Source organism: Homalodisca vitripennis, chromosome 3 (assembly GCF_021130785.1).
Source record: "Homalodisca vitripennis isolate AUS2020 chromosome 3, UT_GWSS_2.1, whole genome shotgun sequence".
Lineage (NCBI taxonomy): Eukaryota > Metazoa > Arthropoda > Insecta > Hemiptera > Cicadellidae > Homalodisca > Homalodisca vitripennis.
The window spans coordinates 144,974,396-145,001,006 of record NC_060209.1 but is presented as its reverse complement, the minus strand read 5'-3'; the positions used below and the strand labels follow the sequence as shown (position 1 = coordinate 145,001,006).

At 32.2% G+C, this 26,611-nt stretch overlaps 1 protein-coding gene across 1 annotated transcript in view; it reads left to right on the top strand.

Annotated features, from left to right (window-relative positions):
* The first annotated feature begins 948 nt into the window (after positions 1 to 948).
* The window catches only part of LOC124357637 (metal regulatory transcription factor 1-like), a 35,072-nt gene continuing 9,409 nt past the window's right edge, over positions 949 to 26,611 (top strand). Inside the window, exons 1-3 of the mRNA XM_046809610.1 lie at positions 949 to 1,454; positions 9,374 to 9,597; positions 22,895 to 23,045. Of these exons, the coding sequence (XP_046665566.1) occupies positions 1,246 to 1,454; positions 9,374 to 9,597; positions 22,895 to 23,045 (584 nt within the window). The 5' untranslated portion in view covers positions 949 to 1,245. The remainder of the gene's footprint in view (positions 1,455 to 9,373; positions 9,598 to 22,894; positions 23,046 to 26,611) is intronic.

The window sequence follows — 26,611 nt, the reverse complement described above, 5'->3', positions numbered from 1 at the left end:
GTAGGTATGGATAGCCTCATGACTGTATCTTTAAGTTTTATCACATGAGTTACTCTTGCTTCTAATTCATCAAATTAATGAAAGCTCGTTAAAAATAATTGAAAGATTTATCTGGGTTTCCCTTTCAATCGCCAAAACTTTTCCTACATCTACGTCTCATAAGTCTTGAATCAGTAAATGGATGAACCTAAAATCTTCTTTTATTAACGTTATAGTGTCTTTTTTCACTTCAATCTCTGGACTAACATCAAGATGGGAAGGATGTTTTGCACGCAGTGGGACCATACGTTAAAAAAAAACCTGACGTGTTCATCGGGCCTAATGCTCTCAGAACTGCCGGACTCCTCATTCTTCTTGTGATAAATCTCAGCGTTTTGTTGGCCTTCTTACAGATAACATCAATATGGTGAATAAAGCCAAAACCAGACTAAAAAACACCCCTAAATCCTTCGCAACTCCAGTTCTTTGAAGCTATTTCTCTTGAAGGTGATATTTTTGAAAGGCTGGATTTCACGTTCGGTAAAGGTGACAACGGAACACTTAGATACATTGATAGTCATATTGTTTGTGCAACATCAGTCGCTGATACTTCCAAGGCTATGATTAAGGTTGAAGGAGTCCTTTTCTGTTTTGATCTCTTTATACACCTTGACGTCATCAGCAAACATCAGAGCATTGAACAATTATGCCGGTGTAGGAGAACAATAAGGGGTGTATTTCTCAGCAAGGATTGTTCTTGATTGTGATTTTCAGCGAAATATGCTAATATTAATGCAGCTGTTTGTAATATATATATTCTCAAACTCTTCCATTATGCTCAATACTTCTTGGTCGCAATTTAACTTCTCTCTGTAACTTAAAGTAAATTTATTTCATACTCCATGAAAGGTATTAAATCATCAGCTGGTTGTCAGCTGATTTTTATATAGAATGAGTGTATCATTTTAGTTGTTAACATAAATAAAATACATTATTTTTATTGAAGCTTGTTCTCGTTTTCGTTTACTTATAAGTAGTATGTTATTGTCGAAATTTTTACGTTGATTGAAATTGAAATTTAGGCTTATATGTAATTTTGGTCAAACTTTCACGCAGTTTTAAACTTAATACAAATTTAGATAAGAGGTAAAGTTAGCCTCTTTGGTTGAAAATTTATCTGGAGTGAAGCTTCTCCAGTCAGTGAATTTACTTTGTTGATTATTGTGTTGGTCTTGATATATTAAAGCGTCGTTTTATCATACACCCATGGATCACGACAACATATTCAATCTGGATATTGATGCGCCGCAACATTTTCAGGATTTCATAAGTAATATGGATAACTTTGAAATTCCTAATTTTGATACTGCTTTTGACCAGAGCCCAATATATACAGCAAATATTGTGAACCAAAATACCCCTCAAGCAACTACAACTTATGTAGCTAGAATTGACAAAAACAATAAGGATGCTGGGTAAGCTAAAGTTAACTTACGGTTATGGTTGTAGTTTACCATTTGTATTATGGCTTAATCATTTTCTAACTTTAACTTATGATAACTTATTAGTGTGTGCTACTGATGCCACAAATATTGGGTAAATGTTGAATTAACGGGAGTGGAAAATTACGAGTCACATTATTAACCTATTGCTATTGTCCTCCGGAACAAAACATTTCAAGGCTTTAAGGGGTGGAAATGACAAATAAGGAAGTGATAGACATTTAATGTGAAACTACTTTTCTCACAGAGCATTATGCCTATTTCCTTGTTCTACATCTGCGCTTGGTGTCACATACTTGTGACTGTGAGTTAACCTCGTATTGGTTGCTGCTAACATCAGCCATTGCGTTTTTTTTTGGGTAGGCTGTGTGAAATAATAACATTGACATCAAGGATTTTATCCTAATAAACAACCTTTTTGTTAATTTACACCTGAGAATAAAAGTTCATATTTGGCTGACACAAGTGGCTCCAGTCATCAGTATAGATTTTGGGCTCCATGCTGATGGCAAAAAATGAAAACCCTCCTTTAAAATAGTATCTAGGATCACTATAAGATCAAATTATAGAGGGTCATGGATGTCTCTGGCCATAACTGCTAGCTAAGAAACAAAATTTAAAACAAGCAAACATATATTGTTAATTCACCTAACCGTAACATCCTACTATCCTGCAAGAAAAATAGTTCCTCTTTTATAGTTCAACAAATTAATTATTTCTCATTTTTATTCTATAAAAAACCTTGTACTGTTTTGTTCAGCAGAACTTTTGCAATTGGTTAATAATGTCAATCTTATTGCTGGTGTGAATAAACTACTTCTTAATTTTGTTTGTAACGCACGTACAAGGTAGGGTACGATAAGCGGATCCGGTTTTTTATATCGAAACTGGCAATCAATATTACTTAATCATAACAATCGATATAATCAATCTATACTGATTAATTATTATGAATAATTAACATAAAAAATCTATATCAACAGCTGTAAACACTTTCAAATAATACGCGTAAGGTAATATTTCAATTTTACATAAGTAACATTTGATTATTAAAAATGGCAGTCAATTTTAGAAAATTACACGACATTGCTACCCCACGTACAATCTACTTACAATTCTCCTGGTAATTTCCAATTACATAAAAATTTATTTTCCTGATTTAAGAACAACACGATAACACGACAAACCCATACAAAAGAAATAGATTAATTTCTAAATAGTTTTACTGCTCATGTAATCCACACTCAAACATGTAAATAAGTTTCAAAACTAATTAATTGACAGTATTAACCCATTGCGGATCACTGACGAGCTGCGCTCATCACGCAGCAGCCGGGCCTAACGGCACAATGACGAGCTCAGGACGCAAAAGCGGTCTGCTTTTAAGTTTCCTTCCAAATAGTTCTATTAATGTCTGATAGATTGGTGACTGTCTTCACTTGTTAACTAAGAGTGTTTAACAATGCCCTACGTTGTTGAGTTTTCAAAAGTTTTATAAATATCCTACAGATCACAGTTGTATGTCGAAGTTGAAAAATCATTCATATGAGTTTACTCTCTGCTTTTTAGCGCTTCTGATTGGTTGTTTTCCTCAGCTGTTATTACAATAGTAACTAGTATTGCATTTTATGGTATAATTTGCGTGTCATAATATGAGCTGATGGAAATGGAAAACTTATGATCGTCTGAACTTGATCGATATTTATTACAATAGTTAATAAACAATATATTGTACTTAATTATTTTGTTTGGATATAGATGGAGATATTTTTATAAACCGGAATCCAGTTCAACGTAGATATGAAATGAGTTTACAATAGCGAGCGATACGATGTGGCACACCATTGCTGTTCGTTCGGCCGCTGACCGTAAATTATTTTGTGCCCGCTGGTGCCCGCGCACCAAAACAATACGATCTGCAATGGGTTAAAAGATAATGCGTGTGATAATGCGATAATTTCAACCTACTAGTTGAACCCGCCACTGGGCACAGCAAAAACCGATGTGCCACTTCAATCTGGGCAACCTTATGGATGTGCAATAGCGGCACATCACTAACCGCAAATGTTGAGATTCTGGGATTCATGGGCAATTCGATAGGTCTAGCGTACTGTGGAGGATGGCTGTTGGAGTTGGTGGGGTTTGTTCCCTTACCTCAGAGGCTCTTGTTAACCTCAACAAGGGTGTGCCACCCCCTGCCTACTTTGACTGGAGAGGCTGGTTCACAGCTGGCCTCCCTTCTTCCGGGATGACTTTGAGATGTAGTGCCCTAATTCTTCCTCATGGATCTCGATAGGAGGCGGCCCCTACTCCCTAACCTTAACCATCCTGAATATCCTGAATATCCTATTACTCCGGAAGCAGCGCAAAGGTCCTTACAGGACTAAGTGCAATTTATAAGCTTCTTGTCCTAAGAGAACAAAAAAAAAAAAAAAAAAAAAAAAAAAAAAAAAAAAAAGAGATAATGCGTCCTGGTAGTTGAGTAATGGACTCCATGGAATCCACGTAAGGAAGTGAAGGATGTTACACGGGTTGGTTGTTGGTGTTGTGACATAAACTTTTCTGACCACAGAACAATCAGATAAGCTATTGAATGCAGTTAACGCTGAAAATAATACACAACGATACATCAATACTGCCAAATATTACATTTCCATTTCAATTACTAAACACTATAGGTCAGTTATTTGTGATTTCCACCCCAAAAATCATGTATAGTTTTGTTCAGGATGGCAAACAATACATTGCATGTTGAAATTATGATTGGCAACTCTCCGGCCATTAACTTCACTGATACCAGTTAGAGTACGATAAGCGGACCTGGTTTTTTCATTGATTAATATTATCATTGATACTTAATATTCATATATCGAATACGAGTATGTCAATCATATCAACATATGTATAGTCATAATAGCAATCATATTGAGAATTAAAATAGTTAATATAAAACACGTAGGTGACAATCTCATAAATAATAAAGGAGCTATAACGATACAACACAATTAGAACGGGTAATAGGAAAAACTCATAAATAACAGCTAAATGATAACATAACAAACATTTATAACAGAAAAACAACTCGGTCTTTGAGGGCACAAATTAAAGTAAGGGAGGCGCAAAGGTCCTTTTAGGACTAAGTGCGGGGACAAACTGTCCTCTTCCCTCAGGAAGGGAAAAAAAAAAAAAAAAAAAAAAAAAAAAAAAAACAGAAAAACAAAATATGTGTACGGTAACTATATATATTTTCCCCTAGGTAGCAATAGTTAACCGATTTCAATTTAGCTTGTATCATTCCATTTTAAATATGATGATACAGTATTTTGTAAGTAAATCAAAGTAGTCATCTCTGAAAATTTAGTTCCTTTATTCTTATCCTACTTATGAATTTTTCAGTAATTAATTGAGTTAAGTTTCTATAATCCTAAAAAATGTGTGTATACTCTAAAATATTTTACAGTGTGTAATATAGTCTACCTAATTCTTGAAAGATTAAGATTACATTGACCTAGAAGAGAGCTGATGCCAGTGTCAAACATCATGTTTCTATTGTAACACTACAATCATATAATTCCTTCAAATCATACATTAGTAATGAACTCTGTACAAAGAGAGGAACCAGTGGCATAAGAATAGATGTATGTGGCAACAGAACATTTTAAAATAGCCTAGTATTTTGGTAAATGAATTATCCCATGGCAAAAACTTAAATTTTCCTTAGTGTATTCTTGTACTACAGAAATTATCATTATTCATGTATTTATGCCACTGTGTAGCCTGACAAAAAAAATGAAGTACCGTAATAGTTTGAAGATAGTTTTTACGTAGCTCAAAACTTTCTCTTAAAGACTGTTACATGCAAACTTCACTTTTTATAGTCGTTTTATGAAATATAAAAATAATTGGACTAAGGTTGAACATGGGTTATGGTTAATTTGTCCCACTCTTTATATTCTTGTCTTATGACATAAGAAAACACAACTGGACCAAAGTAACACCCTGGTTTTGATAAATAAAGTTCTCTCACTTCAGTATAAACAAATAAACTTTATTATTTTTAGTATTTACTGGTAAAAATACATATTTTATAAAAGAACAAACTAAAAAGTTGCTGAACCTAAATTTGTAACTCTCACTATAAATGGTCTAAGTATAGTATGAGGTCTATGTTGGCATATTTACAAAAAAAGCCCTCTTTTCAATTATTTTGGGTGCTTGATAATTTGGACTTGGATAGCATGTCCTTTTCCTTTGGCCACTTCCAATATCTTTGTGCAGGCTGCATGCAATCCACAATAGCACCTGTTTCAAATATACTAATAACCAGTCCAGACTATTGATTTCCATTCCAAATAAACAGTAACAATTTTCGTTCTTCTATAACATTCTGTAGAGGCTGGGATTGCTCAGTCGTATATGAAGTTCAAGGCGATGGTTCGTTTTCCTCGAGTCTTTAGGATTATTGCCTAAACCAGAACTGCCTTGTATTGGCTCAAACATTTTCCGCTTGCAAGTCTTTTTGGGTTGTGATATATACACTTCCTCATCTGAACTGAATACTAAATCACTGTGCCCAGATGAAATAATACTGAAGGTGCCACAGTCTTCATCAGATGACAGTATTTCATTGTGTATTTTTTCTTTGCCTTTTGTCTTGTTTTTTTCCGTCGTCTTTTGTTGTTTCTTCTTCTTGTGGTGAGGTGAGGTCTTGTTTAACAATACTATGGCCAGCAGGTACATTTAGTTTATTTTTCCTGGTGCTTCGTGGTTTCACAACTGCACACTTTTTCTGTTCTAGGTGAGACAAAAGAGATTCTCCAACAAGTTATAGATCAACTGCAATGTATTTTTATAGAAGGCGTTTAATTATCTCTTCTTTGTTGAGTGGGAAAATTCCGGACTTTCTACACCCAGATATTATGTTGGATGAAGTGTTTTCTTCAAGGGAACCCAACGCCTTTTTCAAGAGCCTGGGAAACAAGTCTTTGGACAAAGTTGTATCGTTCTGGCCACTTTTTGTTTGTTTCCACTGTTCGATAAGTTTGCTTCCATTTATACTTTAGTGGTCTAAAGTAAGCCACATCTACGGGCTGATTCAGATGGTTGGAGTTAGGTGGTAAGCACACAAAACATATATTTTTCTCTTCACACATTCGCAGAACAATAACACTCAAATAAGAAGTTAGGTTGTCCCTATACAATTTTTTTCTCGTCTCTTTTTAAATTCTGGAAGCAAAAGTGCCGTAAACCATTCTTCAAATGTTGGCAGGTCAAGCCAACCATTTCGTGTCCTATTATACCTGGCTCCAATAGGTCCACGTTCTGTCCAGGTGTTCCATAAATGTTCTCTATATGCCTTTTATGTTACATAAGGGGGTAGTGGCTCTCCAGCAGCATTATCACAGAACATCATGTTGTGCTTTATTTTGTAAAGTTCATTACCCACTCTGGGTACTTACAACCTCTACGACAAATGATTTTTTTTACTTCTAGGATTGTCGGTCACATTGGTTTCATCATAGTTGTATATATTGTTTGATGGTACCGGTCCATCATCAGTCAAAATATGTTCTTGGTTGGTTATGTAGTCAGTTATTGTCTCTTTAGTCACTGTGGCACATGCCCTTTTGATGTTTGAGGCAAACCTCTTTGTTAATACTGGATGTCTTCATAGGAAAGACCTTGCCCAATCACATCCCCGTAATAAATTATCTTTAAATTGCTTAAATATTTTACCTTGCCTACTCAGATAAGCTTTTGTGATAAAACATAGATCAAGTTTATCTATTGGAAAGCCATATTCGCAACGTTTATCTGCGTAGCTCGTAAACTTTAGTTCCTCTTCCCTCATAAAAACACTTGGATGACCAGGTGAGGAGATGTGCAAGTTCCGTAATTTATTTTTGATAGTGCTTTGGCAGATCTTGAAATGTACCTCAGCTTGTCGTTGGCTCATTTCTTCTGATCTTATTGCTTCAAAGCATTCATTAAGTTTATTTTCTGTGTAATCATGATATTTTCTGTTCCTGGGTTGCCTCTTGTATTTAGATGGCATATCTGGAATAAAAATCTAGTGTTGGTAACTCACATAATTGATAATAACATTTTTTAAATTGAATAAAAGCCATATTTTAACGATTTAATTAATTTTTTATTTCTGTTCTCTATTCTAAGGGCTACTTTGTTCCACTTTTTTTTGGGACAAAGTAACCCATTTTTTTTTTTTGGAGTTGCCAACATCATCTCCTTACTTATGCTAACAAACTTACATATTAAGTTTTAAACGATCAAGTTCAAATCATCCATCTTCAATAATAATTGTTCATTATACGAGGGTCAGTCAAATATAAACAAGACTTTTAACTTATACGTTTATTAAAGCTAAACAATACAATGATTACATGTTACTGCTTTTCTACATAGTCTCCCTCAACTCTCACACACTTTTCCCAGCGTGAGGATAGCTTATGGATCCCTTCTTCATAAAAGATTTGAGGTTGTGTCTTGAACCAATTGCACACAAATTCCTGTACTTCCTCATCACTTTCAAAACGGTTTCCACCAAGTGCTTCTTTGAGAGGACCAAAGAGGTGAAAGTCACATGGAGACAAATCTGGGCTGTAGGGAGGATGTTCCAATGTTTCCCAATGAATTTGGCGTAATTTCTCTTCGGTCAAGGCAGCTGTGTGAGGCCTAGCATTGTCATGAAGCAAAATGACATCTCTGATTGGCTGATTAAGTCTTTTGTTCCGAAAGGCTGCTTTTGCTTGCTCAAGAAGTTGACAGTAATAAGCAGCGTTCACAGTACGACGTTCGTGTAAAAAGTCAATAAGCAAAAACGCCTTTGCAGTCAAAAAAGATGGTGGCAAGAACTTTCCCAGCAGACAACCGTGTTTTGGCTTTCACAGGGCGAGTTTCGTCTTTCCTTCGCCACTCCATTGACGCCATTTTGGATTCAGGAGTGTAGTGATGGACCCACGTTTCATCACAGGTTATTATGCGATTTAAAAAACCATTCCGTCTCTCTCTCAAGCCGATTCAAAAGCCTTTGGCAAATGTCTCTCCGGGTTTGTTTTTGATCGAGAGTCAGAAGCCGAGGGACCCATCTTGCACAAATTTTCCGAAAACCCAGATGCTCTGTGACGATGGAATGCACACTACCATGACTAATTTCCACTTCACTGGCAATTTCATCTATCGTTAAGCGTCGATCATTTTCAAGAAGTTCACGAACAGCACAAATGTTCTCATTAGTCAAACTGGACCTTGGACGCCTATTGTGACTTTCATTTTCAACTGTTTCACGTCCGCCTTTGAACTTTTTAACCCAATCGTACACTTGAGAACGTGATAAAGTCTTATCCCCAAACTGAGTTGTCAGTCTAACAAAAATTTCACTTGGTTTAACACCTTCGTTTGTCAAGAACTTAATAATAATTCGTTGCGCAACTGCAGGTACAACCTCTTGTTCAGACATGGCTACAATGACAAACAAAACAGCACTGAGAACGCATTGTTGCAGCTTTCCCCCTCCCCCAGGCTGCCCCCTACCACTACTGCAACATGGCTACCTGCTACAACCTGGACGTTGGGTATAGTAATAAAAGTCCTGTTTATATTTGACTGACCCTCGTAGTATGACATTTTCTTCAATAGTGCAACTTAAGTAGTAGTTTGCTTAGTAACTAGTGTTTAGCTCATTAGCTAATGGAGTTTCGATTGATTTTAAGCAGTAAATGTTTGGTAGTAATGAAACGTTATAAGTGGGTTTTTTCTACAACTTGAAATAAACTAGAAATTGCTGGAACAAATAATATGAATAAATTGTTCTACAAACATGGTTTTGGTAACTATATAACAATAGGTTTTGAATGAATCTTTTACATTAATAGGTTTATCCACCACACAATAAGTTCGGATGAAATAGAGATGCGTATAGCTGTGGGTGACTCAAGTGCTATGCCAGAGTTCCCATCGCATGCAACGATCACAGTGGAGTCAACCGACCCCAACACTCTTCAGAAACAGGTCAAGAAATTCCAGTGTGAATATCGAGGTTGTGACCGCAGTTACACCACTGTTGGCAACCTCAGGACACACATGAAAACTCACAAAGGTTAGTAAGTTACCTCACATAACATTGTGATTGTGTTAACAGGCTCCATCTTCTTTAGTTACATCACTGGTGCAGTTATTACTTTTAATATAAAAAAAATTTGAATTTGAAATAATAAATATGGAATGTAACAAAGAACAGTTTCCTACAAATAAGGTAGAGTAATAAATAAAGACATTCAAGCATATAGTTTTAGCTAAGTTTTTTTTTAGAGAGAGAGGTTTTAGCTTAAGCAGTAGATTTATGATAAGTTGTAAACGTAGATACTTTTTTCCAAAATACCATTTATATAAGGCATTGGTGTGGGTTTGTAAAAGTAGAAGATTTGTAGTTTTATTTAAAAAAATTTCTGGGAGTTATATTTTCCCACTTTAATTCTAGTGTTGTGGCCATGGAAACATCTTTAATTGGTGTGCCCATTTCAGGCAGTTTGCAAGCCTCCACCTAAAAAATAATAAAAAATATTAAAATTAATTAAAATTAAATGAACACACACACACACACACACACACACACACACACATATATATATATATATATGTATATATATATATATATATATATATATATATATATATAATTTTTTAAGAAATGCTCTATTATGAGTGATATTATTAGGCTACTGAAATATTTACATTTTCATGTAAAGAATGAAAAGTAGCATGCATGATTTGATAAAAATTCTAATTTTGAAAACTCATAAAGGGTAAAAAGAAAAATTTGTAACAAAATCTAAAATAGCAAAAATTTTAAAATTTATTAGGAATAATATCATGTCAAACTTCAATAATATTTCAATACAAGTAAAACTTGTATTTACTGTCATTTTTTGTTTATACAATTTCAGAATTGACTAATTTATATATTTACAACTGTATAATATTTCTTGTTAATAAAAGTAGTCATAAAATACAAATAACATTTGTGTTGTACACACAAACTTGTATACTATTAGAAAAATATAAATTTACCTCCTCAAAAAGTATGTATATATTTTTTAATATATACAAAACATTTTTTACTGTACCATAAAATTGAAAAATGTTGATAGGAAAAACTGAATCTAATTAAAATTTGTGCTTATACTTTATTTTTATAGTATTTTTGATTATCCTTTCCATATCTAGAAAACCTTAGCTAAAGAAATGTAAATGATTTAACATGTCAAAAAATATCATGAATGATAGAAACATTTGTAAATACCCATATATACATTGTCAACCTTAATTGGTTCAAAATTACATATTTTGTGAGTTTTGTTGTCTTCATCGGGGTATAGTTTTCAAATCAAGTTTGGAAAACTATTTTATATTGTTATAATACCGCATTTACAGATATAAAATCGAATTAAACATATAGATTAGAATTTCCTGAATGACAGTACCAATACCATCACGATATCATGTAAATTAGCAATGCAATTAAATAATTAGTTTAAAGACGTCTCAGACGCCTTTACTGCAGAACAGCAATAAAACTCCAAAGACTTCTCAGATGTCTATCTAAGGTCCACAATTCTAAAGTTAAAAATATTTGACAATCCCCAGGAGAAATGAGGTTATAAAGAGATCCTATCCTAAGGGGATGGAATGAATATTTCTGGACATGTACGATATCTTTACTTTTTTATTTTACTCAACACTATACAAATCTATTCATAGATTATAAGAACCAAATCTTGAATATATAACTTAGAGCATATTTGTTTTTATGAAATCAGTGCATTATGTGCTATTACTAACCAACATTATACACAAGTTTAGTATTTATACATCTCTAAAAATGTTCAAATTTAAAAAATATCTCTCTTATATACAATTAATGACTATTAAAAATTGTGAAATATAATGTAAATCATTGTGTAAAGCCTAAATATTTTACCCAGAGTATACAATGTGTGTAACCAAAATTGTAGGTTAATTATATTATGTTTGCTTGTACTGTAGTTTATATTATATTTCATACCTATTAATATCGTTATATGATATTAAAGTCATGATAGAAGCTAAGTATTAAAGATTAATCAATTAGCAGAAAAGTATTGAACTAAAAGATAGAGCTACAATATTTTTTTCATTCTTGTTTCTTCATTATTTCGGCACAAATCTGCTGTAGCTGTTTAACTATACAATGATATGATAGTCTTACAGTAGTTATTGTAATTTGCAACAGGTAATTTTATTGTGGAATGTATCACAAACCCTAGGACTGCAAGGCATCAATGTAACATTTTTAGGGTTTTAATTACAACATGTTTAATTTGTTGTTCAGTATTGTATTATGACAAAGTAATCCAATTCCTTTAGTATTTTATTTTTATCAACAAGGGCTTGAAAGAGTGGTTACTAGTAACATAATCAAAAATATTTATAATATGCCCAGGTAAAGATTTTTTTTTTCAAAATATAAGTAATTTATAATAATAATTTTTCTTTTAATTTTTATCATTATTGTAACTTCATCATAAGCTTTCTTTATCATGTGGTTCTTTGATTAGTCCTTGTGAGGAATGCTTAATACAAATTAAAGAACAGAACTCACTTTTTTAAATATAATTAATCTAATATAAGTTGAATCAATAGCTCCCTCTTTTATTGGTGAATTCCAGAGCTCAATTGAATAAAATTATATAATTAGATTGAGTTGCATGAGTATGTTATTTCCATTATCCATTAAAGTTTACGTAATTACATCATATTTTGAATACTTGTATTTTTTGTTGCTTTCAAATGCTTCACTGCTTCTTATCTGTGTACCATATATAGCAGCTTAATTTCAGTTGCATATACAATTTCCAAGATTTAAATGCTTTTATGTGTGTCTGCTTATTTGTTTGTTATGCTACACTAACATTTGTTCAAACCACTAAGTTTTAACAATAGATCTTAGACATCATGGTAAAATTATTTTGAAGAAATAATCCTCCTAGCAGCAGACATGGAATAATTCTACAGCTAATTTGCATTAAAAATATAATAATATTCAATAAAACTTTATTAAATTCTATAACATTCAATTATAATACTGTTTACATCAAAGCACACTTATAACCAATCAAAATAATTTTACATTATTTATAAGGGAAGCAATAACTAGAAGGCTCAAGTAATAAAGTATGATATTACGCAGATGATGCTAAAAAAAATTCAGTAAGAATTTTCAAACAATTATATGTTGTATTTTAAATTCTATCAGAATTAACCAATGTTTAATGCACATAATGCACTGTGAAATATGAAAAACATATTCATTGAATTTCAAACAGCACAATTTAGAACTGATCATACCGTTGGCTGATAAACTACTGTGTTGAGTTGAAGAACTGTAATAATTAACATTTACTAAAGCGGCGTCTAAACTTCAATGTGAATGACATAATATAAGAGCATTATATGAAACTTCTGTAAATTAAACATTACTACATTATATACTTTGCGCATTTAAATTCCTGTGTAGCTTTTAGACTCTATATATAGCACAACAACAGATTCAAAAACTAAGTTTAGTTCTAGTTTTAAAAAAGTGTTAAAATATGGGTCTTGATTTAAGCAATCCTTTAAAGAAATAGTAATTCTCTAAAAATCCTGAAAATTTGCACATTATTAAACGAAACGCTATATTTGAATACAGGGATGGACAACCAATTTTTGAAGACGATTACAAATAATTAGTCAAGTATTATCACATTAGATAGGTAGACATAATCTTCATTTAAAAACCTAAGTTTAAAAGAATATAATTTTTAATGTGATCAACAATATTAATGCATTTAAAATTGCATTTAGGTTGTAAGAGCATTTGATAGAAATGCCATTGTATGAGGCGTGTGCAGTAAGTAAGTACCGTTTTAAAAAGAAACAAGTAAAACAATTTTTATCAACACAATTTTATTTCTACATGAAAGCCCAAACCTTAAACTATTTTTCGACATAGTTTCTACCGATGTTCAAAAACTTGTCGTAGCGGGTAATCAGTTTGTCTATACCTACTTCGTAGAAGGTTTCCGCCAACGAATGTAGCCACAACTCCACGGCAGTTTTCACTTCATCGTCGGTTTCAAAGCATTGGCCACCTAACTCGTGCTTCATGTGCAGGAACAAGTGGTAGTCAGACGGTGCCAAGTCCGGGCTGTAGGGCAGGTAACGGAACTGCTCCCAACGAAATTGTCGAAGCAATGTTTGAGTGTCATCAGCGGTATAATTGGGCCGACACATTGTCATGGAGCAACACAATTCCGTTACTGAGCATTCCTCTCCGTTTGTTTTGAATTGCTCGCCTGAGATTTCTTAAGGTTTCACAATACCTTGCCGTATTAATGGTTTCACCTCTTGGGAGAATATCAATCAACAACACACCTTTTTAATCCCAAAAGACAGTGCACATGACTTTTTTGTGCAGACATTGTCGTCTTGAATTTTTGTTTCTTCGCGGATTGCTTGTGTTGTTACCACTCCATTGACTGCTGTTTGGATTCAGGTGGGACATGACGGATCAAATTTTCATCACCCGTCATAATTTTGTTTAAAAAATCCACATCCGAGTCTCTTGGTTTTGTGCACATCAGTGAGCATTTTTAGAACCCATCAGAAATACAAATACACCTTGCGATAACGTAAGCGGTCCGTAACAATTTCGTACAAAAGAGTGCATGAAATTTCTTGGAAATCGTCAGATAGCATTTTTATAGTGAAACGTCTGTTTTCTTGAATGTTTTTCATCAATTGCCCTTACCAAATCATCGGTGACGTGAGAAGGCCGACCGCTCCAATTCTCATCATGCACATTTGTTTGACCACCATTGAACCATTCTAACTCATTTTCTCGTCATTCCTTCACTCATCACGTCTTCCCCGTAAAGAACTCTAAGTTGACAATAAATTTCAGTCGGTTTCACATTCCTTGTGTTCAAAAATCTGATTACAGAATGAATCTCACTAACGGCGGGATCAGTAATTGTCTTAAACATTTTAACGTTCAGAGAATACTGAAAACACAATGTAGAACAACTATCGATAGCCATTGAACAAGGACGACTAGTGCGCATGCGCGAAACACCGATTGCAGTCAACGGCGGCAGTAGAATGAAACAGTACTTTCTGAATATGCCTTGTATTCCTCATAACGCTTCTGCAAAAACTTCAATCCAAATAACACAACATGTCGATCTTAAAATGTCCATCTACCATTAAAACATTTAAATCAATAAGTTATCAGGTCTGAATAAGATTCCCTCACGCCCTCAAGAAACAATTATTTTTTAAATTCACTTTTATCTACAAAACCAAGGATTTTCATTCGCATTTCTTAACATGTCACTCAACATTTTTAACAACTTTGTGTGGTTTAAAAGGTTGGCTGTTGAAAGAGTCTAAAAATTGTCAATAAAACTAAAATTGCATTCCACTTAAAAGATATAGATTAATAGGAAGTACAAAATGTATCTAAATTATAGTTTAACTGTGCCAATATTTTTTAATTAATGATTCAAGTTCATTTCAAAATATTGAGTGTAGAAATAATTTATCAATATTGAGGAGAATGAGCATTTTTAGATAATTAATATAATCAAGTAATAGTCATATATTTTTCATACAGTATTCAAGTCACATTAAAATTATTCAACCTATAATTGGGGAACATTTGCTTGGAAGAGATGTATTTTTCTCAAAAGGATATCTCTTCACTCTTTGGTTAGATCAGGTCTGGATTTGAGAAGATGTCATCAAGTGTCCTAGAAAAATTGGTTCACTACTATTACAAAGAGTAGCAATGAAATAAAGTGTGACACCAGACTTTCTTAGCATATAGGCGTACCCTGTAGATATGGTTAACTACGATTAAAACATTTTGTACTGAAGTGTCCAGGTTTCATAAATCTTTAAAATGAGAAGTAACACAACACAATCTATGTTTACATTTTTTAATTTTCCAAAATCAATCTCCTTCCTCTCATGTTTCCTCTCAAAAGAATCACATGTTTGGACATGTGAGAGAGATGGAAATAATTTCCCTAGGTACTCTGGGTTCAAAAGTTTGAGTTACAGTTAGAACTAAGATTCTATTTCAATTTATTTAGCCAATAAAGGTGGACCAGGTAGTCAGATACACCCTGTATATGGAGAACTATTTTCCGTGGTTATATGTAACTTAAATAGTGAACATCAAGTATGTTATTAATTGATGTTTAATTTAAAAGGTAATTGTAACTTCAAAATTATCTCTGTTTTTTCAGCATATGTATTCGAATTTATTTGTACAACCTTATATTCCTCACAGTTATAAAGTATCTAAATTTAAATTTTGGTTGGTCTCTGACTTATAGTGAATATTCACAGATAAGTACTGCTTGACTTATGGTTTTTGTTTTAAAACTATATAAATAGGCTTTTGAATATATAAACTCAAACAAACATTTGCATCTAGGGTAAACAAAAAATGAAGTGGAAAGCCCATATTTAAAAATACATTTAATTTTACATAATTATATGACCAAATTTATTTGCCTAACACTCACATTTTGTTTAGCACATTGGATATGGAAAGTTCAAAGTTTTGTTACCTTCTATGTGCTACAAATTTTAAATAAATAAATAATATATAGTGTTCTAAAAACTTTGCTGACTTCACATTAACAGATATTTTACTCCAGTATTAGTTATAAAAGTAACTGAGTACATAATTTATGTAACATAAATACATAGTTTTATAAATACATTAACAAAATATAAATAAAGAAGTATGGCAGTATGTATAAAATAAGCTTAAGTTGTGATTCATAAAATAATAGGAACTGTAAGAACATTCATATATAACTGTTTTAATTTATTTATAACAGCTTATGTTTGATATTAAGAGATTAAACTCCCAACCAATAAAAAAACAGGCTACATTGACAAGCAGTCCTTTGGTACAGTACCCAATCAGCGTCCTTAGCTGAAGAAGAAAAATCATAGTACACTCAGCATATGTGAGTTCACTGGGCCTGGACAATTATTGGACAGAGTTATTGAAAAATGTATTTTTAAATTATGAAAATAATGTGCCAACGATCTGATTCGAGAGACGGTGAAAGACATTTTGGCTTTTAAGAAATTATATAATATACATTTTCTAACTGTATATTCTTACACACAATTCCCTGTGGGGAAATTTTGTACAGAAAAAGTACTGGGTTAAATATGATTAATATTTAAGTCTGCTAATTAACAATACATTTGCATTTAATGGGTGGTAAACTTATTAACTTTTCAAGCTCAAAACTACATAAATTCCAGGGAACAAAATGAGTTTGGGCTTATATTATTGTGTGGTTTATTTTCAGGAAGATTTAGGTTAAGATTCAACAACATATACGGGTTCAATGCATGAGGCCATCGTACTTTTATTAAATTACAATATTTTTTGTTAAAGGAGGGATAAAATGTTATTTGTGACAACAGTATTGTTTTACTATACAAAATATAGTTTTGCATGGTACATTTTGCTTGCAAATATTGTTAGGTAATTTTATCTCTTGTAGTTGGTGTTAAATGAAGAATAAATTATACCTATTCAATTTTTAAAATGTTTAAGAAATTTCATGGTACATGTTTCCAATATAGATAGTTAATTTTCCATATTTTACTGATAGGAATATCGTCTCAGTTTCCTGGTGTTGAAGGCACTGATTCAGTTATTACAAGAGACTATTGTTAGTAGATAGCTTAGTCTGATGTGTCTAACTGTGCCTGCTAACCAGCTAACCTCTGTGTGTGCCAGGGCCTGCAGCGGCTGACCAGTGGCTTGTCGTCTTAACATGGTAACTATTTTACATCACTACTTACTGTCAATAATTGTGTATCTTTCAGCCTGTTAGCATGGCATTCTTTATTTTACTGTTAGAAATATTTCAAGGGAAATTTGTGGTTTTCAAGATAAATAGAGAGTGAAGGTTTTAAATAAATATAAGCTGCATTATCTCTTAGATGAAATTGCATGTTTATACCAGTAGGTAATCGTTACGATAATTTATGATTAAGCAATGTTTTGAGGTTAGGGTGTGTTTCGTGGTGAGAGTTTTGAAATTGTGGATAAATCTAAAAATTATTATGAAATCAGCATGATTATTTCATCTGTGCATACGTTTTTTATACATACGCATGGTTATACGATGTAAAGTTTTATTATAAATGAATGAATAAACTAAGTTCATAATGGTATGCATTGCTATTAACATATGTGATATTGTTTTATTCGGCCACACCTGCAACACTATATTGTTTAGTGGTTGATTCTTCAGTGAGTCAGATGTGTAATGCAGCCCAAAGCACAAAAACACTGCTTCGTGAGACCTTATAAACACATGCTTATGAAAGTAAAATATTGGGCCAATAAAAATAGTAAAATATAAGGTCATAATCTATTACAATATCATAATGAGTCTGAGGAAGTTTACATTATCGCAGTTGTATATAACATTGAAACATGTGAGACACATTAAAAATTTATTTTGCAAATCCATATAATATATAGAAATGTATTTGCTTTTTTTCATTTTCTCTTCATTCGTCAGTAATTATCTCATAACTTGGCAAACACAGCTTTCTTTATTTCTTTATGGGTTGTGGTCTTTTAACTACTTTATGAATTTTCTCAGAATATTTTCTTGTTCAGGGTTTCTCTGGTTTAATTTCCAGATTAGCCACAATGCTATTTTGATAGGAACTCTCTATTGCAATCACCCTCATTATGATATTTCTAGGAGATATTTGCCATTTTCTCCAATCATCATCCCCCAGAATCCAAAACTATCATAATCTGAAAAATGTTATAAAGTTTGATTTACTTGAATTCAATAACAAATTATGATTATTTAAGAATTCTTTGATAACTGCCAAGTCAATATAAGTAGAAATCTCAATGTCATCTGCTGATTTTCCTGTCACTATCATATTAGTGTCATCTGCATTTAAACAAATTTTGCTTGGAGTGGCATGTTTTGTAATTCCTCTCAGATAACAAATGAAAAGTAGGGGGCCCAATATTGAGTCTTGTAGAACCACATATCTTAATGTTTGTTGACTTGATGTAATTTTTCTTACATAATTACAGCTTAAGTTATTTTTTTTTACTGAGATAAGAGGTAAACCAATCCTGAAGTGCAAAAATGACTACAACATGGTGTAATACAGTTGTGACTAGATTTTTTACTAGCATTCTTCATGCATTCTGTACATAGTTGGACTGATTTTCTAAAAAAAATTAATAAAGGTATCATTTTTTTTGATTTTCATTAACAGACACAACACCAGGGGGGTGAACTGATAAAACCTCAGAACACTGTACTTCACACTCAGGCATGGTAGGAGCCACACGATTTGGTATCCTTGGTCAACCTGAGAAGCAGAACAACCATCCATCTCAGGGGACCCTATCGCCCCATGCTCTGTTTCCTCCACAGGTTTGACCAGTGACAGCGAGGTAGTGCTCTCATCGAAGGTGGGAGGCAGTGGTGGATACTCTCGGAGAGACAGATAGTCTGGTGGCAGTTCTCTTGTACCTTGTTCATGTCTCTCAATCAAGTCCCTCTGTGGTCATCAATGGCGGGAAGGTCTCCATGGAACTCAATGGTGTGAGCCTCTCTGATGTGTTGATGTTGTAGTCTGTATCTGGGTTTGCCAACCCTTCAACTGGCTGTAGGTACTCATGACAAGTAAATATTCTTACTTTAACAGAATTGGACTCTTTCATAATTCTATATTGTGCAGCAATACTACTTTCTATTTCTTCAGGAATTCTTCATATGACAGACCATTTCTAAGGGTTCTATTCGAAGTTTCATTGTGAACAACAATGTTAACGTCAGCCACAACTCAAGTCTTCGATTTTATGCTGGATAATGGTGCCTTGACTTTCCAAACATATTATGACATTAACTATTTGGGTATCTAGGCTTTACCCTGTTTTCCTTTTCCATGATATTTCATAATATAAATAAACGTTAACAGTTTTCCTAAACTTGTTGAGCAATTTCAGCAACATTTATTCTTACTTATTTTTTTAATAACTTTTAAGGTTTCAAGATAGTGGTTGTTTAAATTTTTAGAAGTATACAATTAATCCATTATAAGTAAATATATTTACAAACTTAATTTATGATTAACTGTAACTAAATCGAGTACATGTTTTTACAAAGAAATTTATATGGTTATATCAAAATTTTTGTCTTGCAAGGTTTCAAGATTATGGAGTTTCTAAATTTTTGAAAGTGTTATGATTTTGTTAACATACCAACGTTGAGAGTTAATGTCCCATTAGTGTTGTCCAAATTAAACATATATATAGACTAATAATGCATATTCAGTTTGACATCTATAGATGACGGCCACATGTGAAATCTACCTTTTTGCCGACTAAGCCGGAAGGGATATTTTAATATCATGTCACAAAACATGAACCATCACAGTTCAATTCTCTGAATTTATAAAAAATTATGATTATATTTCAAGAGACACGTGTCCATAAGAGAATTTCAACAGCTAGCTACATTTTACAGCTTTTGTGGTTTTATCAATACTGCGTAATACTACATATTTGGTAAGAGAAGACAGTGCCATTTCTGACAGTGATGTTGGCATTTATTGTTATAGGCTAAATTGTGGGTTTCTCTTTTTTTTTTTTTTTTTTTTTTTTCTTAGTCCGAGGCAATGGTTATCAAATGACATGTTTGTCAATTAATTCAGTAACTTTAATATTTTCATTTTCCTTAGTTATTATTAACTCTCTTTTTCAGTTCTTATTTGCTACAGGCTACCCCAGCAGCCAGATTGTAAAGTTCCACGTACATACATTTTTTGTCACAATAGTTGTTTCACTAAAACATTACAGTTTACCCCTTACTGTTTACGTGATAGTCTTGGTCAGTAAACTTTTCACGCTGCAGTGAGTGGACAAAAACCAGTTTAAATGTTTTAGTGTTGGCAGTATTTATAAACAATCTATTGCCAGCAGCTGGAACTATTTCAAGCATTTATTTGTCTCACTAAGTAAAGAAAAATGTAATACATCTCTTTGTCTTTACTACAACTTTTTGCTTGTTTTATTCAGCTGGTTATTTTTAACCAAACAGATGATTTATATACACTACGTTCACTGCTGTTTAAAACCGCTTACTGTGATTTTCATTACACAGTGTTATGCTATCACTGTGTTTGTCAATATAGATTATAATACAGGTCTAATTATTGTTTTTTTTTTTTTTTTTTTTTTTTTTTTTTTTTTTAAGTTCAATAAGTGCAATATAGTGTATTACAAGTGTTGTAGTTAGGTCTAATAATTATAAAAATGTTATTATTTTATATAATGTAAGTAGTTATAAAATAGTAGTGATGTAATAAGTGCTCCTATCATTGTAGACAATTATTTTTTACCATATTTTAAAAAGTAACTTTGAACAAATGTCAAATAACAATGGCCAAGTAGTTGACACATGATATAAGTGACATTAAGCTGAATAGTTCCCATGGCTGGCAATAGAGAGGTTTTCCAAAACTCTCACAGCGACGGGTTAACAAACAGACTGACATGCCAAAATTGTGTTGCACTCCAAAATCTACATTGAATGAAAACTGATGAGTTATCAGTCTTCCCAGGATCTACTGACTTCTGGGTAATATGCACAAGGTTGAGATACTGGTGGGGTTTTGTGTTTGTATGTTGTCAATGTGGCTGTGATGTCAAATCTTTCTTTACAGTGAAAATTCTATTGAAACATACTTATGCAAGAAATATTTTCATGTTTTATGATTATTCATTGACAGTTTAATTTTCACCGCCACTGCTTAGTCCTGAGGAAGCTATTTATTTACTGCGCTATAATCCAAAGTCTGTCATATTATCTGCATTTAACTTTTAAGGGAGTATTCATTGCAGTTTGCATTTATTGTGAAACTTAATAATTGGAATAATGATCTTTGTGGAAGCATAATTTGCTGTAAACTCTTTATTCCAAAACATTATGGTTTAGCTTTTAGTCACACCTTTAATATCTAATGATTGGAAATAATTAATTTGATTTTTATAATATTACAAATATCCAAATGCTCTCAAAATCACCATTTTTAATCGTATTTTTGTTTCTTTTAATTTATATCAATCTGTAAATGTTGTAAGTCCTCTTTAATCAGAATTTAAGAGTATTAAACCGTTCAAACAATTATTTTGAGAATTTGCTTGCTGCAGGACACTAGAGATCAAATTAAAACACAAACAATATTGTATTAAAAATTATAATCAAATGTTTAGTATTATAAAAATGATTTTTAAGTTACACCATAGGTTGTACATTGTTTTTTATAACAAGTATTTGTTAGAGCTTCTTTACAGCTAATACTCCCTTGTGATACCCCACATATTATTTTCCTCTTCCTGTTATTTTGTGCTGTATATTGCTGTTTTGTTACGTCTGCTGTATATGTATGCAAATTTTTCCTTAGTGTGGTCCATCTTTAAGTAGATAATAATCATTAAATCCTTATTTTAGAGTTATTAGTTTCTACCTATGCTTATTAGAATAAACTTATTTATCTCATCTAGCATTTTTTTTTAACATTTAATTTGTGTTATACAAAATATTTCAAGACCTTCTTGCTTAAATTGTAAATTATTAACAGAGTTGATGCTCTATAATAAGATACAACATTTTCATGTTAATGATCTTTTTCGTTTTCTTAAGACTACAGTTTAGAGAACCCAAATTTATTTTTAAAATGTATTATAATTAAATGTACAAATAAAACAATTGAAATTATTAAAATTAGTTTAAAAAAATAGCCAAAGTATGAGTATTTGGCCATTTTGTATGTATTTCGATTGTTATAAAAAATTTTGCTATAGAATTATTTTGCATAAAGCCTGATGGTTATTATACTTTGTATTTTGATATTTAGTATATCCAGTTAACTAGACATCCTTGTACTCAACTTTTACCATATTTGAGTTTTTTATTAATCCAATAAAGCCAGTGATTTTGAATAACCATAAATATAATTCTGGTATTGTATAAGAAAATTAGTGAATTATTTTTTGGAATTTTTACCTTGGGGTTTTGTCTTGATAATGTTATGTTATCAAAGAAGTACTGACTTAACAGTAACAATGATTCTATATATGAAATGATTCTCTAACTCATTCATTACCCTCTCAATTACTGTGATCTTCTTGGTTTTACACTTTATAGTTTGTATTAACAACAATGAAATATATAAATCTGAGCTATGTATGCTGTTTGATTGTTATTAGATAATGTTATATGTTGTAGGTGAGTACAGATTCAAATGTAATGAACCGAGCTGTGGAAAGGCGTTCCTGACATCATATAGCCTCAAGATACATGTCCGAGTTCACACTAAAGTAAAACCCTTCAACTGTAGCCATGATGGATGTGAGAAGGCATTCAACACCCTGTACAGGTAACTTATACTTTACTATTACAGTTTTCTTTGTGTTCACACCACTTAAAAAATTGCTATCACCAGATCTTGAAATATTTAGACAATGAACAGTACTAAGGGCTCTCCACAAAGAGGCTGTAATATTTCAATAATTTCACTAGCAATCAGAAAACTTAAGTAATAGTCATGACATTAGTGGCATAAGCATAATTAAATCCTTAAATTCAATAAAGTCAGCTTGTTATATCCATGGTAAGTTCATTTCTTTCCTAATTAACTTTCAAGTTTAAGCGTTTCTTGAGTTTTAAATGATAAGTAGAGGGATTAATACTTTTTAAGCATTGTATTTTTGAGGTGTTTTATTAAACTTTTAAACATTTTTTAAAATTTCTTAAATTAATAATTTGTGATAATATTTTATAAAAATTCTTCTAATATATTTAAATATCAATGATAGTATTTAATGCTAAAGTTTCTTTTAACATTTTTTAAATCTGTTTTTCTTTTTAATTTTAGTTAGATAAATATTATTGTATGTTATGATTTACTTTAAATTTGATTTTCTTATTAATGCTCTAATGTTATTGGTGTAGGCTGTTTTGCAGCATTGTAAAGTAAAATATATAAATAATTACTATTCAATCCTAAGTTATTTCACTTGTACCAAGTACATGTGGAGTTATTTAACAGTCTTTAGCTCAAATGTTAATAACATAATGTTACAAGTTTTACTTGATCCTTTTGGCCTCCAAAGGAGATGGTTGGGTTTGAGCAAAAGGTCAGAATATAAAGTAACATGGTTTATGAACTAGTGATTATTGTTTTCTCTGTAAGTCGGCACAGGACTTGTTTCTCTTTGCCATCTATGATTTGTTTAAATCAATTGTGTATTAATTTCATTGACTTTTTTAAATATCATCTGTAACCCTTGGTTTAGTACTACCTTTTTATTTTTAATTTAATAATTTACTACAGTGGTTGAGGGTTAGTGAAGCTTATCACTCAAGGGGCTGGAAAAATTCTTGTCTGTCTGTCTATCCGCATGATATCTTGTGAAGGAACTGACATATAGACTTGAAATTTTGTATGAAGCTTTTTTTTCTATATAAAAAGTATTGAGTTTTATGATGATGCATGTTACTTCATGGGATTTGGCTGAGCATTTGGAAACATTTTTACATTGGGAAATAATGGTGGCAACAACAAAAAATCTCAAAATAAATAAATTTATAAACAAACTGAGTATAATCTTGACAGATTTTAACATGTGACACAATAATACCTTGTAAACAACCCAACCTATCCACAAGATATCTCGAGAAGTATTTTATCTGCTCAGTTTAAAATTTGCATGAACCTCTTTATTTTTATGTAGACGAGAATAGGCTCTATGGTGATGCTTGTCCATTCATGTGATCTGGCTGGGAGTCATTTAAGCCTATCACTCCTCAGGCTGGCTCAATTCTCTTTTGTTTGCCAGGGGACACAAAAATTACATCTCTTTTTGACTGTCTGTCAGTCTGTCTGTCCGTAGGAAATTTCAAGAATTAAATAAACTATAGACTTGAATCATGCATTCAACCTTAGCGAAGCATGTTATACGACACAAGGTGTGTGTTGCTTGAGTACTCCTACCTTATATTTTTAAGAGTTAAATTATTTACATTATTTTTTTTAACCATCAGTTTTTCTACAATTTTAGATTTTACATTATACTCTTAGCAGAAGTAAATCCATTTAGCATTTCAGAGAATGTTCTTTTGAATTATCTATAATATACAAATAACATTGTTTAATTTCAGTATTGTCAATAGACAATATTCTTTATTTATTTACATATTCATAGAGAATAGTAAACAGCGTCCTTAAAACTAACAATATTAAAATTTGTGTACAATAAATTGGTCTTGTTTTTTCCATAAAAAATCTCTTTCTAGATATTCTTCAATGGTGTAGTAGGGATTTTCTAGTAACCATTTCTTTACTTCACTCCTGAAAGCCTTTGTGTTACTCTTCTTCAGATCTTCTGGTAAATAGTTCCATAGCTTCATACCCATGTATGATGGCTTCTCCTCAAACAGGGCAATTCGATGCACAGGAAGATGAAAGTTTTCTGCCCTTCGAGTGTTGTAATGATGGATGTCACGACCTCTTGGTAGTCCATTATTGTGAACAAAGGTAACTGCCTCCAGAATATAGAGAGCCGCGACCGTCAATATTGATAAGTTGACAAAGAATGGACAACAACTGTCTCTCTGTTGTAAGCCAGTCAGTGCTCTTACTGCTTTTTTTAGGATTACTAAGATGCGATATAGGTTGCCTATTGAAGAGTTTCCCCATACTAAGATACCATAACGGAGATGAGATTCTAAAAGAGCATGATATGCTATTTTAGCCGTGGCAGTGTCTGTAATTTTTGTTAATCTTCTTATAACATAGATCCCAGAAGATTAAGTGTCTTATGTGTACACAAAGCTTATGCTCTGGCAGCTATGCCATGGAAGATAGGCATATTCAGGGTTTCTATACGTCTTAAAATTGAGAGAATTCGGCATTTTAAATTATTTAATTTTTTAGTAATGTTAAAAATATATATATTATTTGAGTTAATCCTTGAAATTTGTAAACACAGACTCAGTTCCAATCTTTGGTACTGCAAGATCTGTGGAACTGGGTTTTTTCTAATTTAATAGGGACCTTTTAATTTATAGGCCAGTCAGATTAAGGAATATTTCTGTCATACTTTGTAAATGCATTATGAAGTTTATTTCAAATTGAGATGTTACTTGTACAACTAACCTGATTAAGTAGTTATAAGGATCAGGGGTGATGTATGGTCTTGTAATAATAGTCATCGCTTCCCAAATGTGACGAGATCAACATCGGTCAAATTCAAATGGTCCGTGCCAAGATCTGTTGACTCGAAAACAATAAAAATTGACTCGAACACAAACAGCTAATAAAGCAAAAAACAGATGTAATATTTTCATCCCATTTAAACATATTTGTCTGTTGGAGGCTGAAGGGCTAACACTTTCCATTGATTTCTGGTATTTGAGCCCTGTTATGTAACCCCAACAGGTCGTGGAGATTTCGGCCTTCTCTCCTTCTTCTGGTCTAAACAGCATATAAGAAAGGATATGTGTGATGTGCTAGTAGAAGGAGCACATGTTCTCATAAATTTTTTAACTTTGATTATACGTCAAAACAAATGAAATTGATTAGTCAGTTGATGTATAATGTTCAAATGTAAAACTTGAAGAGAAATGAGCAAATTAATTAATGTTAACATGAAATATTAGTTGGTACAGTGTTATAAAGACAGGGCCACGTTGAAATTATTTTCAATGATATTACAAATTGATTTATAATAGAAATCACACAAACAAATAGAAGCAATAATTTGGAATTGAAAGAAACTATTGAAGAATTCAAAAACATTGGTTTTAATGAACATCTTAATAACCACCTGTTCCGGTTGTCTTAACGTCATTGTGAATTGAGCGACATGTAATGTTGTTCAATATTTTCATGTCGACCTGAATTGAACATTTATTTTACTATTCACACAATTAAATAAAATA